General features: G+C 46.8%; 1 protein-coding gene across 4 annotated transcripts; it reads left to right on the top strand.

The window, feature by feature from the left end:
• The first annotated feature begins 3620 nt into the window (after positions 1-3620).
• Positions 3621-13262, top strand: TGIF1 (TGFB induced factor homeobox 1). Of its 4 annotated transcripts, none has more exons than XM_059894698.1 (3): positions 3621-3723; positions 11177-11403; positions 12212-13262. In XM_059894698.1, exons 2-3 carry the CDS (start codon positions 11221-11223, stop codon positions 12785-12787), a joined length of 759 nt encoding a protein of 252 aa, XP_059750681.1. In that variant the 5' UTR covers positions 3621-3723; positions 11177-11220; the 3' UTR covers positions 12788-13262. The 4 variants fall into 4 exon arrangements, with proteins under 4 accessions (XP_059750681.1, XP_059750679.1, XP_059750678.1 ...); XM_059894696.1 differs by lacking the exon at positions 3621-3723 and adding an exon at positions 5475-5812; XM_059894695.1 differs by lacking the exon at positions 3621-3723 and adding an exon at positions 6885-7036.
• The last annotated feature ends 3326 nt before the right edge of the window (positions 13263-16588 follow it).

The following is a 16588-nucleotide window of genomic DNA, read 5'->3' as shown; positions in this document are numbered from 1 at the left end:
AAGCTGACATTCTGCTGAGACACACTGGCTTAGTTTGCCCTCGTTTACAATCCAAAGGAGCTCCTGGCATTGGTTGGTGCCTATGTTTTATCAATTGTTGAATATTTTAACTATAATTGCACTTTCTTTTTGTGCTTAGTTACAAATTAGACACTATTTAAATGCTCAGCACTAAACATAAATGAAAAAAGCAAGCTGCAGAATATCATTATTGTTTGGATCATGGACCAGGGATCAGAATGGTGGGACAAATGATTGAACTGCCCTTCTTCGTCTGTCAGATGGGGATAATAATAAGGCATGCTTCTTAGGATGTTTTCAGGAATAAAGATTAAAATATGTGAAGTATTTAACGCTGCCTGGCATGTTATTTACAATAACGGATTGTATTCTCATTAATGATTCTTACAGTCTCATTTTCACGCATTATTTTGTTTGAGAAATATTTATTGGGTCCCTTTATGGTTGAGGCCTTGTGCCAAGTGCAGGAATATTTAACAATGAGCACACATTTTATTGGGGGGGGGGTCAAAGGACAACGAACACACTAACAGTCAAATGAGCAAAATAATTAAAACTTGCAGTGTTATGGGGCTTCCCTGGCCATCCAGTGGTTAAGAATCCGCCTTCCAATGCAGGGGACGTGGGTTCGATCCCTAGTCGGGGAGCTAAGATCCCCCATGCCACAGGGCAAGTAAGCCCTCATGCCGCAACTACAGAGCCTGCGCACCACAACTAGAGAGAAGCCTGCACGCCACAGTGAACAGCCCGCCCACAGCAACTAAGAGCCCACGCAGCCAAAAAAAAAAAAATTGTGGGGCTATGGAAGAAAGAAATAAAGGGTTGAGCGAGACCTGTGGTTCTCTGCCAGAGGTGTCCCCCTACCCCAATTTCTGTCCCCTCTGGAGGACATTGGTAATGTCTGGAGATGTTTGTCACAACTTGGGGGGAGGGTGTTACCAGCCAGTATTGGTTAGCCCCCAGGGATTCTGGTAAACATCCTACAATGCGCAGGACAGCCCCCCACAACCGAGAATTATCCAGCCCCAAACAGGACTGCGGTTGAGAACCCCTGAGCTAGATGGTGGCAGCAAAGGTAACTAAATTTAGGTCAAGTGGTCACAGAAGACTCCTCTGAGAAGATGATATTTAGGCCAAATTCTGACTGGTGAGAAAAAGCCAGATAGGCAGCAAATGCTATGGGGCCATCCCAGGCAGAGGGGACTTGAAAACAGCAAATAACAATGAAAACCCTCTTACATTTGAGTGTAGTATACATATGCGCATATGGAGAGTGAAGGGGTCAGTTAAGAGGTCTTTCCTATTTCACTATGTATACTTCTTTCTTGCTTGGATTTTTGAGAACAGTCTACTTTCCACCCCACCCCGCCCCTTTTTTTGTAATTAAAAAATGAGGAAAGAAAAAAAGCACAAAAAGCAGGCAGGTTGGAAGAGAGCCTCTGGTAAAACTCCAGGTAGATTTCAGAGAAGAGACAGGTTTTAGAGCAACCTCCATGTGTCCAGGTGGCCCTGGTGTCGTAATCTGTGGTCAGTCTCTGCCCTATACTGCCTTCCACATCCACCAGACCCTCCACAGATGATGCCGGAGAACACTTGATTTACAGCCAGGTAGTTTATGTCCAGTACATGGTTTTATACCTTTTAGCTTTGTTATATTTGGATGTGTTATCTTGACTTTAGGAAAAAAATAATAACCTAGCTTACTAGTTTGAGTATTAAATGAGGTCATTTACATTGTTTCGTAAACTGTAAAACACAGTACAGATCATGATGTTGAGAATAGAGAGGTTAGAGGCTGTGCTCAACAATTATCTTTCTGCTTTGTCCTGTTGAGTTCAAATCCCCTCTAGGGAAAGAAAAAGAAAAAGGCCTGGGCTACACAGGGAAAAAAGGGCTGGGAAGGGAAATGCAGGCCAGGAGAAAAGTGATTACAAACAAAAGTAGTAGCACAAGTTACATTATTCATGTAACTAAGGGGAGGAGAGTCATGTTGATGGGACAGATAAAAATCACCACAAGATGGTTGTAGCCCAGCCCCAGGCCCTTGAAAAGACAATGGTTGGCTTCTCCTTAAGCAGCCTAGGACCCCCTGACCTGAGATGTCAAGAGATGATTATAGAACGCTTGTGCAGTGCTTGGAGCCCCGCAGTCTGCATATTTTATAAAAATATCTGTTCCCCAGAGAGGAGAAGCAAAAGGGATCCAGTGACTGTGAGTCATCATTCCTCCGTGTAAGACAGTGCCGCGTGGAATCAGACTTTATCAACGGTCACTGAGATGAAGGAAATAAATAGTCTCCAATCACTTGATGGACCAGGTATCAAAATAATAATAACTGCAAGTATTGATACACTTTTCTGGCTTATGTGCCTTTCCAAGTTTCTTTTTGAGTTTTTGCTTTTGAAGGGTTTGCAGCTGTGAAAAGTAACTTAACTCTTGTGTCTTTTCTTGGCCTTGAGGCAGCCTGGGAAGATAAGACACCAAATGGAACTGTGTGCCTGGAGGGAAAAAATAATGGTGTAAAACGATGATCAAGTACCAAACACTTTCTCACTTTTCATTCATACAATTTTCCAATATAATTAGTAACATCCATATGAATTCAGCAAATAATACATAGTAAATGTGAATCCACATTTTTTCCCCCAAGCACCCGGGAAGAATCTTAAAGGACACTGGATCAGTTTCACCGAGAGGCCCTACCTGGGACATTTAGGGACTCACAGAGCCAGAACTGAAACTTGTTTTTCCACCTTGAGAAAAGCAAATAAACAAAAATATCCTAAGCAATTGCTGGTTTTTCAAGCCCACTCTTTCGGGTTGTTTTCCTGGCCTGTGTTACGCAGACTCCAGGCACTTTCTTCCCAGAATGCACCAACAATCCAAAGCTTCAAACAAGTTTGGGACGGGCCTTGGGGATGTGGGAGGGAGGACATCGACCCGGGGGAGGGGGCCCGTGTTCCTCTCGGGAGCATCTCGCCAGCTTTAATAACTGCTTCGGTGTGACTCGCTCGAGCCAAAGGTGAGCATTGCCCGGATCAAGCCGGACCTCCAGCGAGAGAGTTGAAAGTTCGACTCTCTCCTCCTGGCCATTTGAAAAGAGGCTTTTAATTCTTGGCGCCCCTTGCCCTTCTCCGGTAAAGTTTGTTTTCTAGCTATAAACTCCCTGCAACCCTCGGTTTCCATCTCGGTTGCTTGAGAATCGCAATAATCAGCCAAGTTCATTAGACGAAGGAAAAGATACCTTTGTGTACATAATGAGAGCCACCGCGTGGCCGCGGAGAACCACGCGGAAGAAGGAAACAGTTTTGTCTCGCGCTGGTGCAAACGGCCAGGGGGAGGGTTAAGCCGACCCGAAGGCGGGTTTCGTGGACCGGCTTCGAAAGCGGCCGAGGCAGCCGAAGCGGCTTTCGAAGTTAGCAAACAAAGCGTCTCCCCAGTAACCGCCCGGCTCCAGACAAGGCTCCTGCCACTCCGACCGCTGAGGCGCAGCGCCGGCGCTCCGGCTCCTCCTCCTGCGTCCCTCCTCCCCCTTCTCCCGGTCCCCAACGGATGTGAGCCACCAATCCCAGCAACAAACAACCCTTCAAACGCGGGAGCGGAGCGGCCCTCTAACGGGCCCCTCCCCGGCCCACATCTGTCCTGCGCGCGGGCGCAGCCGCTGATTCATCTGCAGCCAGGCCGGGAAGGAACTGCGCACCGGCAAGTTGCAGGGGAGCCCTTCCAGGCTGGTGGTTTCCCCCAGGACCATGTTACCCCCTTGGCCGTTTTAGATGTGTGTTCTCTTAGGTGCCGAGCCGTCGGCACACCACAGGGAAAAAAAAAAAAAAAAAAAAAAAATCGTAAGGTCGCTCCCTTCTTAGAGTGACGCTGTTTTCCTTGTTTATGCATTTTAAGTCCTGTAATGGGAAAAAACCACCCAAGCTTTGTAAACTCTGGCCTTATTCACTCTCGGGGCGGGGGTGTCTTTTTTTTTGGGAGGGTGAGTGGGTGGGAGGCTGGCTTTAATTTTCAGTGTAATCCTAAAACAGAGGCTCCAAAATCTAGTTAGTCATCGTTTGGCTGCCTTATTCCTCCTTGGGTTGAACCTTATTTCCACGGAGCTTCTGCCGGGTTCTTCACAGAGATTACAAAACAAAAACAGCACAGAGCAGAAACTGGAGGCAGACTCGGGAGCTGACGTCTCTATTAGGCTAAATTATTTACGTTTGGGTTTTTTTTTTTTTTTTTAAGTGATGGGGAAAGTCTTAGTGTGGCATGTGACAGTTCGTTTACTTCAAAACAACGAAGGGGACAAACACGCGAAGACTACACGCAGAGGAGAAGGCGGGGAGGGGGCACGCGTTTCTTGAAATGAGCCTAAAGCATCTGGTCTTTTTAAAGGGTAATTTCATCTAGGAACTCCTACTGGAGTCCTCCTCTCAACCAAAATAAATCAACAGGAACATGTATTTACTTAATGGTTAGTTTCTGTTTGAAGTACCGGGGGTGGGGGGGTGGGGAGAAGGGTCCCCTAGCAGGATATAAGTCCTAAAAGTAGACTCTGTTCACCGAAACAGATGAGCGCCCCCGGGGTGGTAGCCCCCTTCCCATAAAGGCGGCACAGCTGCCCGGGTCCGGGGGTGCGGATGTCAGGCCGAGTCTCGGCGGGGCGGGCGCGCGTCCGGGCCGTCCCCAGGCAGAGACTTTTAAAGAGCATGTGAGTATGACAAGTGTCTGTCCGCAACATGTTAGATTTCGAAACTGCCTTGCAATCCAGTCCGGAACTCGCAGCTTTAGCCGGGGGAAACAGACTTTCGCCCGGGGTGTCTGTGTCTCATTCTCCCCCCCCACCCGCCCCCCACTGTTGCTGTGGAGGAAGAGCCCCCGGAGGAGAAGGGTGCGCCGCGCCGCGCCCGCGTGTCAATGGCAGCCGCGCATTCTGGAAGAAGTTGGTTCTTGTCCCGAATACTTTTCCTACGGAGCCCCGCCCCTTGAACCAGCAGCCGCTGTCTTCTCCTGCGGCCAGAGCGGGGACGGTGGAGTTGGGGCAGCTGTCAAAAACGAAAGGGGAGCCTTTTCTTCCCTGGGGTGGAGGAGGGGGAGGAGGAGAAGGCCTCTTTTCCATCTGTTGCAATTTCCTAACCAAACGCACCCTCGCCAGCCCCGGGAAGAAAGGCCTAAAGTAGAAACTCGGGGCGCTCGGCTGGTGTCGCCGCCGCCGAGCCGGGGATGCAGGCGGCGTGCGCGCAGTGGGGAGCAGCGATCGCGTTTCTGGGCTCGGCCGCCCCCACGAGGGACGGGTGACAGCGGCCCGGGGACGCGGGCTGAGGCGGCGCGGCCGCGGCGCTCGGTGCCGTCCTCCGCGGCTGGAAGGTGCGGGGGAGGGGCGGAGGAGCGGCGGGGCGGGCGGGGGACGGGGCGGGCGGCTGGGGGCGGAGGCAGGACCTCCTGTACCTTCCCTCCTCGCCTCGCTCACTCTGACAGCGCCGAGGTGCGCCGAGCAGGAGCGGGGAACAAAGGAGTGGAGTGGGGAGGGGAGCGAGTTGGGCGAGGGAGAGCCCCCGGCCGGCTGCCAGAAGATCCCGGCAGGAGGAAGCCCAAGTGTCACTTGAATTCCACCCAAGGAGCGGGAGCCTGGGATCCGAGCGCCTTGTTTAGCAATAACGGCTGGAGCGCGTCCTACAAGTTGCGGGAGAGTCGGCCGGGAAGGAGGACAATCGCTCGGCCCCTCCGCCCTCGCTCCTAGCCCCTCGAGACCCCAGCGTCGCCTCGCGCTGGAAGGGGAGCTCCAGAATGAAAAGCAAGAAAGGTAAGGCTCGCGGGCTGCGCGCGCCGTGGACGCGAGTACCAGGGAAACGTGCGTGAGGGGCGGCGCTGGGCTCGGGGCGAGAGTGACTTGGTGGACTTTTCCGCCCCGGGGCTCGCAGGCCCGAGTGGCGGCCGTTCTCTTTGTTGAGGCTGCGTCTGAAATGGCAGTTGTTTTCCTTCTAGACACAACACGAGGGGCTGTTGTGGGGAGACGGGCCTCTCCACGCTGCTGGCACGTTGTCAAGAAACACGCTCGCCGCCTTGTTTGTGCGCCTCCAAGTTTCATTGTCTCCGCCGACACCCCACGCTCGCCGCGTGGCTTCTTGCTCTTTCTCGCGGGCGGGGGAGTGGGGTCCGGGTCGGGGGCACCCCTGCCCCGCTTTTCCCCGTCGGGACCCTGGGCGGCCCGGCCGGCGGAGCCGCGGCTCCTTTGTCTCAAAGTTGGGCTCCTGGGCCCCCGCTCACTCCCGGCTGGGCCGGGCACGTCTTCTCCAGGGATGGGGCGTTTACACCTTCGGAGGAAGGCGACTCTGAACCCCAGGTCGCCCCGGGTGTCGGTCCCTTTGGAAAGCTAGACTTTTCAGAATTCCCAGCCTCTACAAGTTTTCCCACGATGTATCTGGGGCAAGAGGAAGAGTTAGGACTGATGGCAAGCGGCGTGCAGTCAGAATGAGTTCAAGTGTGACATGCAAAGAGTGAGTCTGTCATTGTTTCCACGAAGCGTTCTGGAAGCTTTATAACTAAAACTTGCCGTCAGTCTGGTTTAAAAACAAAATACACAGAAAGAAAAAGGAAAAAAAAAAGACCACCACGAAAGGTCAAAGAATGTTAACTCCCTTTTGAAGTTAACTTTTCAGTCCCTAGCAGGGAGGTACCCCCGAATGTTCCGTCGTGGGCCGGAGTTGGCTTTTCGGTTGTGATTTATGTCGAGTGGTTCAAAACAGAAGTTAATCGCTCGGGGAAGCCAGCGCGGGCGGGGTGGGGGGAGGGGTGACTACTGCGCATGCCCAGCTGCGGCCAGAGTTTCTCCAGCTCCACATTCTTTCAGACTCGTCGAGCGGATACGGTTAGAACAGACTCCCGTTAGAGTGGGGCAGCCTCGAAGCCGAGAGGGTTCCCTCGGCCACATTTTCACCTTGGACTTATGTTCGTTTGATCCTGGGCTGATTGATGCCTTTGAAACACGCGGAGCTCCCCACCTCCCGCTTTGCGGGCGGGAGTCAAAGTAAACGTCCACCCCGGGGCCTTGGTAGTTGTAGTGGAACTAACTCCCCGCGGACCCTGAAGGGCGAGAGCGGGGGCTCAGAGGTTTGGACGTTTAACTGGGCTCGGCGAGAAAAGGCGCGCGGGGAGTGCCCGGGGGCGCCCAGGGAGACCAGGTCAACTCGTGGAAGGCTGACAGGTCCAGATCGTCCCTGGGAGGCGTTCTCTCCCTCCTGGTGAACTGACTGGAACAAGTTGGGTTGTTTTTGACGGGTGCGTCTTGTGATCCGAGACCAGAGCTGGGCTTGCGCCGGGGCGGGCTCCCCCCATTGTTCGGGCTCTGGCGGGGAAGGCAGTGATGATCCTCCCTGACCACCCGCAAGGCTCTGGGGTACCCCCCCCCGCTGTTGTACCGGTGCCCCACCGTCCTTCCCGGCTCCCCTCTCTCGGCGCCCTCCCCCCACCCCAGCCAGGGGACGGGGCAGGAACCCGCCGGTCCCTGGGGAATCATCGGGGCGCGCTGCCCCGGGGCGCGAGGTACTGCTACCGCGCCGACTCATGGAAACAATGAAAGGTGACGTGTTGGAGGGGAAACTTCGCGACTGGTTCGGAGCCCTTGCGGGGGAGCGGAGACTGCCGAGGTTGCCCGGGTTTCTTTCCCTTTTTAGGTTTTCCTGGCAAATCCTCTGCGGGTGGGCAGGCCCCTGAGGAGGTTGAGATTCACGGCCCCGTTTTCAGTTTCTTCTTGTAATCTGAAACTCCAAGGCCTGGGTTTGCTCTCACTCGTGCGGTCGGAGGGGCGACTTCAGCGGGGGCCGAGGAGTTGGCGGAACAAAAGCTCCCGGGCCGGCCGGGCCGGGCTCCTCCCTAGGCGAGTCCCTCTAGGTCCTGCCCGCCCCCGCCCCGGCCTCCAGCCACCTGGGGGCCCCGCGCCCAGTGGCCTCCGCTAGGGCTCCGGAAGAGATCTGGCCCGCCTGGCTCGCCGAGTTGGACTGTCCGTTTTATAAAGTCCGTGAAAATCTTTAAAAGTTTTGTTGAAAACAAAAGCACTTAAAAACTCAATCGCGGAGCCGGGGATTTGGTAAGACTGGTTTGTGACAATAGTGTCTCGTCTTAGAAAACTGAGAATGCCCAAAAGACCTCCCCAAAAGATTTTCAAACAAGCAGAAGAATCGTTGAGGAGAATCCCCTAAGTCTCTTTGCTCCCGGTTTCTGACGATGTGGGATTCTTGCTTCAGACTTCTGCGGCTGGGTTCATCCCAGCGCTCCTTGGATTTAGTGCCTGGGGGGTTAAGTATGTTTCCCGTCGCTTCTCCTGAGATGTTCTAATCAGGAAACCTGTTAGGTTAGGTTTGCTTTTTCCTATTTATACCCTTAAGCGTTGCCTTCGGTTATTCTTATTCCCAGATCCTTTTGTAGCCTCTTACAGATTTTTTTTTTTAAGAGTTCAACTTCACAACCACTGTCTCTCTGGCCCTCCCCCGGGCTCTGCCCCTCCCCCTGTTACTATTCGGGGGGAAAAAATGCTTTTTAGGGCTGTGGGATTCATAGGCCATCTTGTGGCTTTCTAAACAAATTTCCTTGTATGTGGATGGAGTAAAAGAGGCTTGTGATCCCCCCGCCCCGCCCCGCCCCCCCGCCCCCGACCACCACATTTTTTAAAGTGTGAGCAGAGTAAGACGTTTGGAAACAAGTCGTAACCGGGAAAGTGTTCCAAAGCTCTGTTACAATAGGAAATGAGTAACTTGGAAAAGTCTTTTTGTTTTTCCAAGTTGAGCCACAATCCGGAGGGAGAGTTTTAATGAAAACAGTCCTGACAGCAGCAAACGTGGTTTGCTGTAGTGAAATATCAGCTGGCACAGCCAAGGAACTGAAGTCTTAACTTCCTGTTCCGTCAGCTTTTGTGCACGTATTGGAAATATTTGTTAAGAGGTCCGGAGGCCTGGCCGCTCTTTTATTTAAATGAACTGAGAACAGAGTAAAGTCGCTGCAGTTTGGTGTTGCTTAACTGAAACCTGCTTTTGTGTCACTAACCTGTTTTGAAAGATCAGGCTTCTTGTCAAACTAAGTAAGCAGATCAAAGGACAGGCTTTAGGGGTTTTTTGTTTGTTTCAAACTATTTGTGATTATCAATTTACAGTTGGGAATTCACTGTTCAGTGAGCAGACTTTCACACTGTTTCTAAAACGTTAAAAAGGGGAGGTGGGGTTAATAGCCTAGAGAAAAAGTTCTGGCTTTTCAGACTTTTTGAAGAGTTTAAACAAATTGCTTTATTCACATTTGCTTTAGTCTTTCAGTTACTTGACACGTTTTTAAAAGTTAAGATTTCTTTATCAGAGCAAATGTAAAACAGGAACATTTATAATTTCTTAAGGTTTTTTTGTTAATAGTTCTTCACCCAAGTTTCAACACAGGTTTTAAAAGTTTCTCATCTTCTCAACAGTGAAAGCACTTTCAGTTTTAAATGTGCCTCCTTTTTTTTTAAGCAGTTTAATGAAATCTGGGTAGAGAAACATCAGATACACAGCTGTGGTTAAAATTTAGGATTGCTGGGCCTTTTATTGATGGCTGTTTGTTAATTAAGCCTTGAGCCAAAGTGAATTTGCAAGATCATCCTACTCTTTTGTTAGAACTTGCTTTACTTTGTCTTTGGAAGGTTCTGCCTTTTCTGTGGACACTCCCTCCAGCATCTTCTGCCCCCTGCAGTCCAAAACTGAAAATGTGTCACCAAGAAGAGTTAGACTCAATTAACTGACGAGCTAGCTCATCAACAAATCTTTGAATGAGTAGCTTTTTGAGTCTCATTGTGTTAAAATGCTTTGAAAGGATGGGGTTTGGGAAAAGTTCCTTTAAGATACGTTGAATGGTTTATCACTCTGAGGAATATTCTGTTTTTATTTCCTATCAAGGTAAACCACTTGAGCTTGTGTCAACAAAGTTAAGAATGCCTACCTTTAAATGTCATGCTACTTTAATTTCCTTTATATAGAAATACTGGTTTTTCAAGCATACTATAGTTTGTAATTTATTTATGTTTAAAAAATTCTAAATTGTCTTCAAAAACGAGAATATACGTCTTTAGTCAGAGTAGCCTTTTGTAGTTTTGAAACGGGGAAGGGTTAAAGTTCAAAATTATCTTTAAATGTCTAAAAGGGCCAAGTCTGAAGTTTTGTAGAACCCAGTCTATGTGTGATTTAAATATTCCCTATGGGTGTGACTTTTTAAAAATTTCTGGTAGGATTAAAGCGCTTGTAAACAAAAGAGTTTCCTCTGGGGGTTGCATATTCAGTTTTCTTTGTCATGTAACGATTTAAAGCTGATCTCTGCTTATTGATATGTAGTATCCTGGGTTCGGATTAAACTGGCAGTTGAAATTTACGGAAGTTTTAAAATTTATTCACTACTAGGCATCTTTTGACCTCTTACATTAAGTACTAAAAATTGAAAAATATTTTTATGCAGTGAAACTGAAAACTTCAGTGGTTGTTTGTATTTAGTAAAAAGTGACTAGTACTGTCCATTAAAAGTAGGTGTCTAGTTTTGAATAAATGGAGGTAGCAATGAACAGGAAAAGAAAAGTAATTGGCAGAAAATTCTGCCATGCATTTTATCCTTAGAATACTAACTGGGTTACAAGTGTAATTTTCTTTGCTTATATCAGTGGAAAAAATCTTCCCTTTTATATCAAAACCTTCAGTGGAAGAGGGAGGAAGAACAGTGTTTCAAAGGTACATTAGTTTACCCGTTGGATTGTTTTTCCTAGTTAGCAATGACCTCACGGAGAAGGTTGTCAGACACATCCCGCCTGCTTATGACACCTTTCCTCTTTCACACGTGGCAAGCTATTCGCTTTAGGTGCAGCTTTGTCTCACTTGCTGGATTAGACATTTCTGAGCATCATTCAAAAGGAATGTGAGATGTTGAATCCTATAGGAAAGTGGGTACGAAAGGGAATCTGCCAGTGGGCTGGGAATCTAGAATATGCTGCTAGTCGAATTACTGTTGAGATTTCGCATTGAGCTCTGGTGCTTCAGGACGGAAAACACTGGTTCTTCACTTGTTTGGCTCTCAGGAGTTGAGAAAACACAGTTGTGCTGAGTGGTCAAAAGAGGTGAGCTTTGCTGATAAAAGTGTCTGACGGCTGGCCTCTGTCCTCTCCTAGGTGTTGTTGCCGCGTCTGGCAGTGAGACCGAGGAAGATGACAGCATGGACAGCCCCCTGGACCTCTCCTCTTCTGCTGGCTCAGGCAAGAGAAGGCGGAGGGGCAACCTGCCCAAGGAGTCCGTTCAGATTCTCCGTGATTGGCTGTATGAACACCGATACAATGCCTACCCCTCAGAGCAAGAAAAAGCGTTACTGTCCCAACAAACACACCTCTCAACACTACAGGTAAGGGAAAGGAACGCCAGCTGTATTCCCTGGGGGTGTGGTGGGTTTTTTTCCCCAAAGTCGCTTTACAGCATTCCTGTATAGCAAGCCTTTAAGTACCTCCCCACTCAAAAGAAAAAAAAGGGGGCATATCTTTTTCTTGTAAACTTTATAGTGCTAACAGCTAATAACTGGCTATATAGAGAAACAGAAACACTTGACAGTTATCTGTCAAAAAGCATTTCCTTTAATGCCTAAAAGAGCCTTCCTTTATGCAACAAACATAAGAAGGAGGTTAAATCTTATTCTATTGCCCAGGAAACTGGTTTGATATTTAAACAAGTTCAGACTTCAGTGAGGTAATTCATGTTCTGTCTGTTGACATAGTCATTTGAACTGGGAAAAATCAGTAACTGGGAGGAGTGGCTCTTTTCATACAGGAAAGGTTTTCCTGTAGTTGATTAACTTAAATGCTGGGGCGGTAGATAACAGGTTAATATGGGGAGAGTTAAAAGGTAAAATTCCCTCTCTAAAATCATTTTCAAACGTTTGAGAATGTATACCTTTCTTTTCCTTCCTCCTGAAAAGGTTTAAGGATGATGAGAGACCAAAAAGGGGATTTGTATTAGGAAAAGAGGAAGTTTATGACAGGAAACACCTCTCTTTTCTTGGCCGGGCTCAAATACCTCTAAATAACTTTGTAGGTCCCGATAAGCCTTTTCATGCCTCCTTTAATGCAAAGAGAGAGAGCGGTAAGGCGCCCCCAAGAAGGCTCTCGGGCGCGTTGGCGGAGCATTAAAGCGTTTAAAACATCCCCGTTTGATTTCAGGTCTGTAACTGGTTTATCAACGCCCGGCGCAGGCTCCTCCCCGACATGCTGAGAAAGGATGGCAAAGATCCAAATCAGTTCACAATTTCCCGCCGAGGGGCCAAGATATCTGAAGCCAGCTCTGTGGAGTCAGCGACAGGCATCAAAAACTTCATGCCGGCTCTAGAGGAGAGCCCTTTTCACTCCTGTACAGCTGGACCCAACCCAGCCCTAGGGAGGCCACTGTCTCCTAAGCCATCATCCCCAGGATCCATTTTGGCTCGTCCATCCGTTATCTGTCATACCACTGTGACTGCACTGAAAGATGTGCCTTTCTCTCTCTGCCAGTCAGTTGGTGTGGGACAAAACACAGATATACAGCAGATGGCAGCCAGCAGCTTTACAGACACCTCCCTCATGTACCCAGAGGACACGTGTAAATCTGGACCAAGTGCACACACACAGAGTGGTCTTTTCAACACTCCTCCCCCTACTCCACCGGACCTCAACCAAGATTTTAGTGGATTTCAGCTTCTGGTAGATGTTGCACTCAAACGGGCTGCAGAAATGGAGCTTCAGGCAAAACTTATGGCTTAACCCCTTTTTTCAAGCAAAACAGTTCTCAGAAATGTTATGATTGCTGGGATGATGGCAAGAGATGAATTGCATTATTTTATATATTTTTTTATTAATATTTGCACATGGGATTGCTAAAATGAAGCTTCCTGTTACTGAGATGTTGTCAATGGAATACAGTCATTCCAAGAACTATAAACTCAAAGCTACTGTAGAAACAAAGGGTTTTCTTTTTTAAATGTTTCTTGGTAGGTTATTCATAATGTGAGGTGGTTCCCAAGATCATGTGATTTTTTTTTTTTTTCTCCCCCTTTTTTGTTGGTGTCTTTTTCAGACTGTGCAATACTTAGAGAACCTATAGCATCTTCTCATTCCCATGTGGAACAGGATGCCCATACTGTCTAATTAATAAATTTTCAATTTTTTTTCAAACAAGTATGAATCTAGTTGATTGATGCATTTTTTTCATGACGTAATAAAGTATTTTCTTTAAAAAGTACTGTAATGCAGAGTATTTTGTTGAGGGAGGCGCTTCTTAAAAATGAGAAGGAATATAGCACCCCAATGAGCAGGAAGTTGGGGGTAGGGTGGAGTGTGAGTTAGGGGGGTGTCACCAGCTCTTTGAAGAACTGTGGACAAGCCAGTCTGTATAAACAGGATGTGTGATAATTTACTCTTGATAGGAGGCATAGCAGGCCCTTAAATCTTTACTTAAAGCTGTAAATTGGAATGAATCATTTCCATCGGTGTTTAGCTAACCACTAAATCCCTTGGTGACCTGGTCTGCGTATTTTAAGACATGACCCACGTTGAAAAGGAAGATCTCAAAGCACCTGATCATGGCTCAAGTTTTCAGAAGTAAACAACAACCCAAGCAGTTCTTAGTATTGCCTCTTGCATGTTACCGTCTAAAATAATTTTTGTTCAGTGGTCCAGTTAGGTAAGGCCTTTACATTTAAAAGCATCTTTTAAAACATTGTCTAAAGTGGTTAAAGCAGTGGAGTTCTGTCTCCCATGGGACTGTTAGTTTATTAGGTTTCTTTCCTAAGGTCACGGTTTGTGAAAAGTGGTGCCATACACAAGTGGAGTTTGTTGGGACAGGCAATTCTTTATGAAGCCAGGATGGCTAGAAGGGAATTGGTGGTGTTCCTTTCACTTACATGGTTGAGCAGATTTGTCACATGCCACAAAACCATTCTTTGTAGTCATGCTTAGTATGAGGTTTCTTTGTTATCATAGTCATGTTCTTTCCAGCCCTGCCCCAGCTATGAATTGTCTTAAGTTTGAGGGGGCATTAGAGCTTCAGTATTGTTTAAGAATGTAGGAAAATTCTTCCAAACTTAAGTTTGTCTAATTTTGAAATTCTGTTGAGAAAGTGCCTACTGTAGAAAGAGCTAAACTCAAAGACTTCTCTAAGCGGAAGAGAAAAATTGATGAGGACAACCGGGAGTTGGAAGAAAAAACAAGGGAGGAGAAGGTGGTGCCTCTAGCCTGTGAAGGGGGCAGCTTTGAAGGGCTCATCAGCCTCCAGTGGGCTAGCCCCACCTCAGAGTTGCAGAAATAGACAAAACCAAAAATGAAATAATGTATATAAAAGGAGCAAAGTAAACAAATAAAAATGAAAAATCAAAGGGGATTAAGAATCATTACCTGCTTTAATAGCTAGATCAAATGCCGAAATCCTTTGAGTACAGATAAGGGAGACCAGCAAATCCTGAAAGGCTTCCCTTGATAAGACATTTCATTTCATTAATCATACTGGGGGGGGGGGGGAGAAAGCAGTCATGTGAGTGATTTAAAAGAAAAATAAATGTCAAGGGTCAAATGAAACCCAAACATTAAAAAAAAAGAATCACCCCAAATGGATCCAGGTTGATAAATAACTGGTGTGTAACAAATGTAATCGGAAAGGTACATGTAAAAAAGTGTTTATTCAAATTGGAGCCAAATAGAAATAATTGTTATGCTTAATATTTGCATGAAATATCTTTTTTCATTTGTTTACTTTTAACTTGTGGTTTTTTAAAATTTATTTATTTTTGGCTGCATTGCGTCTTCATTGCTGCGCACGGGCTTTCTCTAGTTGTGGCAAGTGGGGGCTACTCTTCGTTGGGGCTTCTTATTGCGGTGGCTTCTCGTTGCACAGCATGGGCTCTAGGCGCGCGGGCTTCAGTAGTTGTGGCTCGTGGGCTCAGTAGTTGTGGCTCGCAGGCTCTAGAGTGCAGGCTCAGTAGTTGTGGTACACGGGCTTAGTTGCTCCATGGCATGTGGGATCTTCCTGGACCAAGGCTTGAACCTGTGTCCCCTGCACTGGCAGGTGGATTCTTAACCACTGTGCCACCAGGGAAGCCCTAACTTAATTTGTGTTTAAAGTTCATCTCTTTAAGATAACATGTAGTTGGGTCGTGCTTTTTTAACTGGCCTAACAATCTCTGCCTTTTACTTGGTGTGTTTAGTTGGTTTATATTTAATATAACTACTGATATGTTTGGATTCAGTTTACCATTTGGATTTTTTCCTCCCTCTGTTCCTCTTTTCTTGCCTTTTTTTGGGTTAGTTGAATATTTTTAATACTTTGTTGTTGCCAATTTTTCTATTGGCTTTCAAACTATATTGTTTTTAATGGTTGTTCTAGGGGATTACAGTATACATCTTTAATTTATCACAGTCAACTTAGAATTAATATTATACAACCTCATACAAAATATAGAAACTTGGAACAGTATGGTTCCATTTACTCTCTTCTTTTTTTGTTGTTTTTCATATATAATAGCTATACCTGATAAATCCAACAGTATAATGTTATAATTTTTGTTTGAAACAGGCATGTGTCTTTTTTAAAAATTAAGAGAAAAGAGAATGTATAAAGGCATACATTGGAGATATTGTGGGTTTGGTTCCAAACCACCACAATGAAGTGAATATCACAAAGTGAGTCACACAAGTTTTTTGGTTCCCAGTCCATACAGAAGTTATGTTTACATTATACTGTAGTCTATTAAATGTGCAATAAAAAAATGTACATACCTTAATTTTAAAATCCTTTATTTGATAAAAAGTACTAACCATCATCTCAGCCTTCAGCAAGTCATAATCTTTTTGCAATACTTAATAACATCAAAGATCACTGAGGGAACGCCCTGGCGGTCCAGTGGTTAGGACTCTGGGCTTTCACTGCCGAGGGTGTGGTTTCGATCCCTGGTTGGGGAACTAAGATCCCACAAGCCACACAGCGTGGCAAAAAAAGAAAAAAGAAAAAAGAAAAAAAAGAAAACTCACTGATTACAGATCACTGTAACAAATAGAATAAAAATGAAACAGTTTGAAATAGGGCGAGAATTACCAAAATGTGGCACAGACATGAAGTGAACAAATGCTGTGGCACCAATAGACTTGACACAGAGTTGCCACAAACCTTCAATTTGTAAAAAACAACATCTGCAAAGCACAATAAAGCAGAGTGCAATAAAACAAGGTATGCCTGTATATAGTCTTTTTTTTTTAATATAAATTTATTTATTTATGGCTGCATTGAGTCTTCATTGCTGTGCGTGAGCTTTCTCTAGTTGCGGTGAGTGGGCTACTCTTCATTGCTGTGCACGGGCTTCTCATTGTGGTGGCCTCTCTTATTGCAGGGCATGGGCTCTAGGTGCATGGGCTTCAGTAGTTGTGGCACACAGGCTTAGTTGCTCCACAGCATGTGGGATCTTCCTGGACCAGGGCTCGAACCTGTGTCCCCTGCATTGGCAGGCAGATTCTTAACCCCTGTGCCACCAGGGAAGTCCCTATAGCCTTTTATATTTGCTAAATATCTACTATTTC

The sequence above is a fragment of the Balaenoptera ricei genome, chromosome 14 (assembly GCF_028023285.1).
Source record: "Balaenoptera ricei isolate mBalRic1 chromosome 14, mBalRic1.hap2, whole genome shotgun sequence".
Taxonomy (NCBI): domain Eukaryota; kingdom Metazoa; phylum Chordata; class Mammalia; order Artiodactyla; family Balaenopteridae; genus Balaenoptera; species Balaenoptera ricei.
This window is presented reverse-complemented; position numbering and strand designations above follow the sequence as displayed.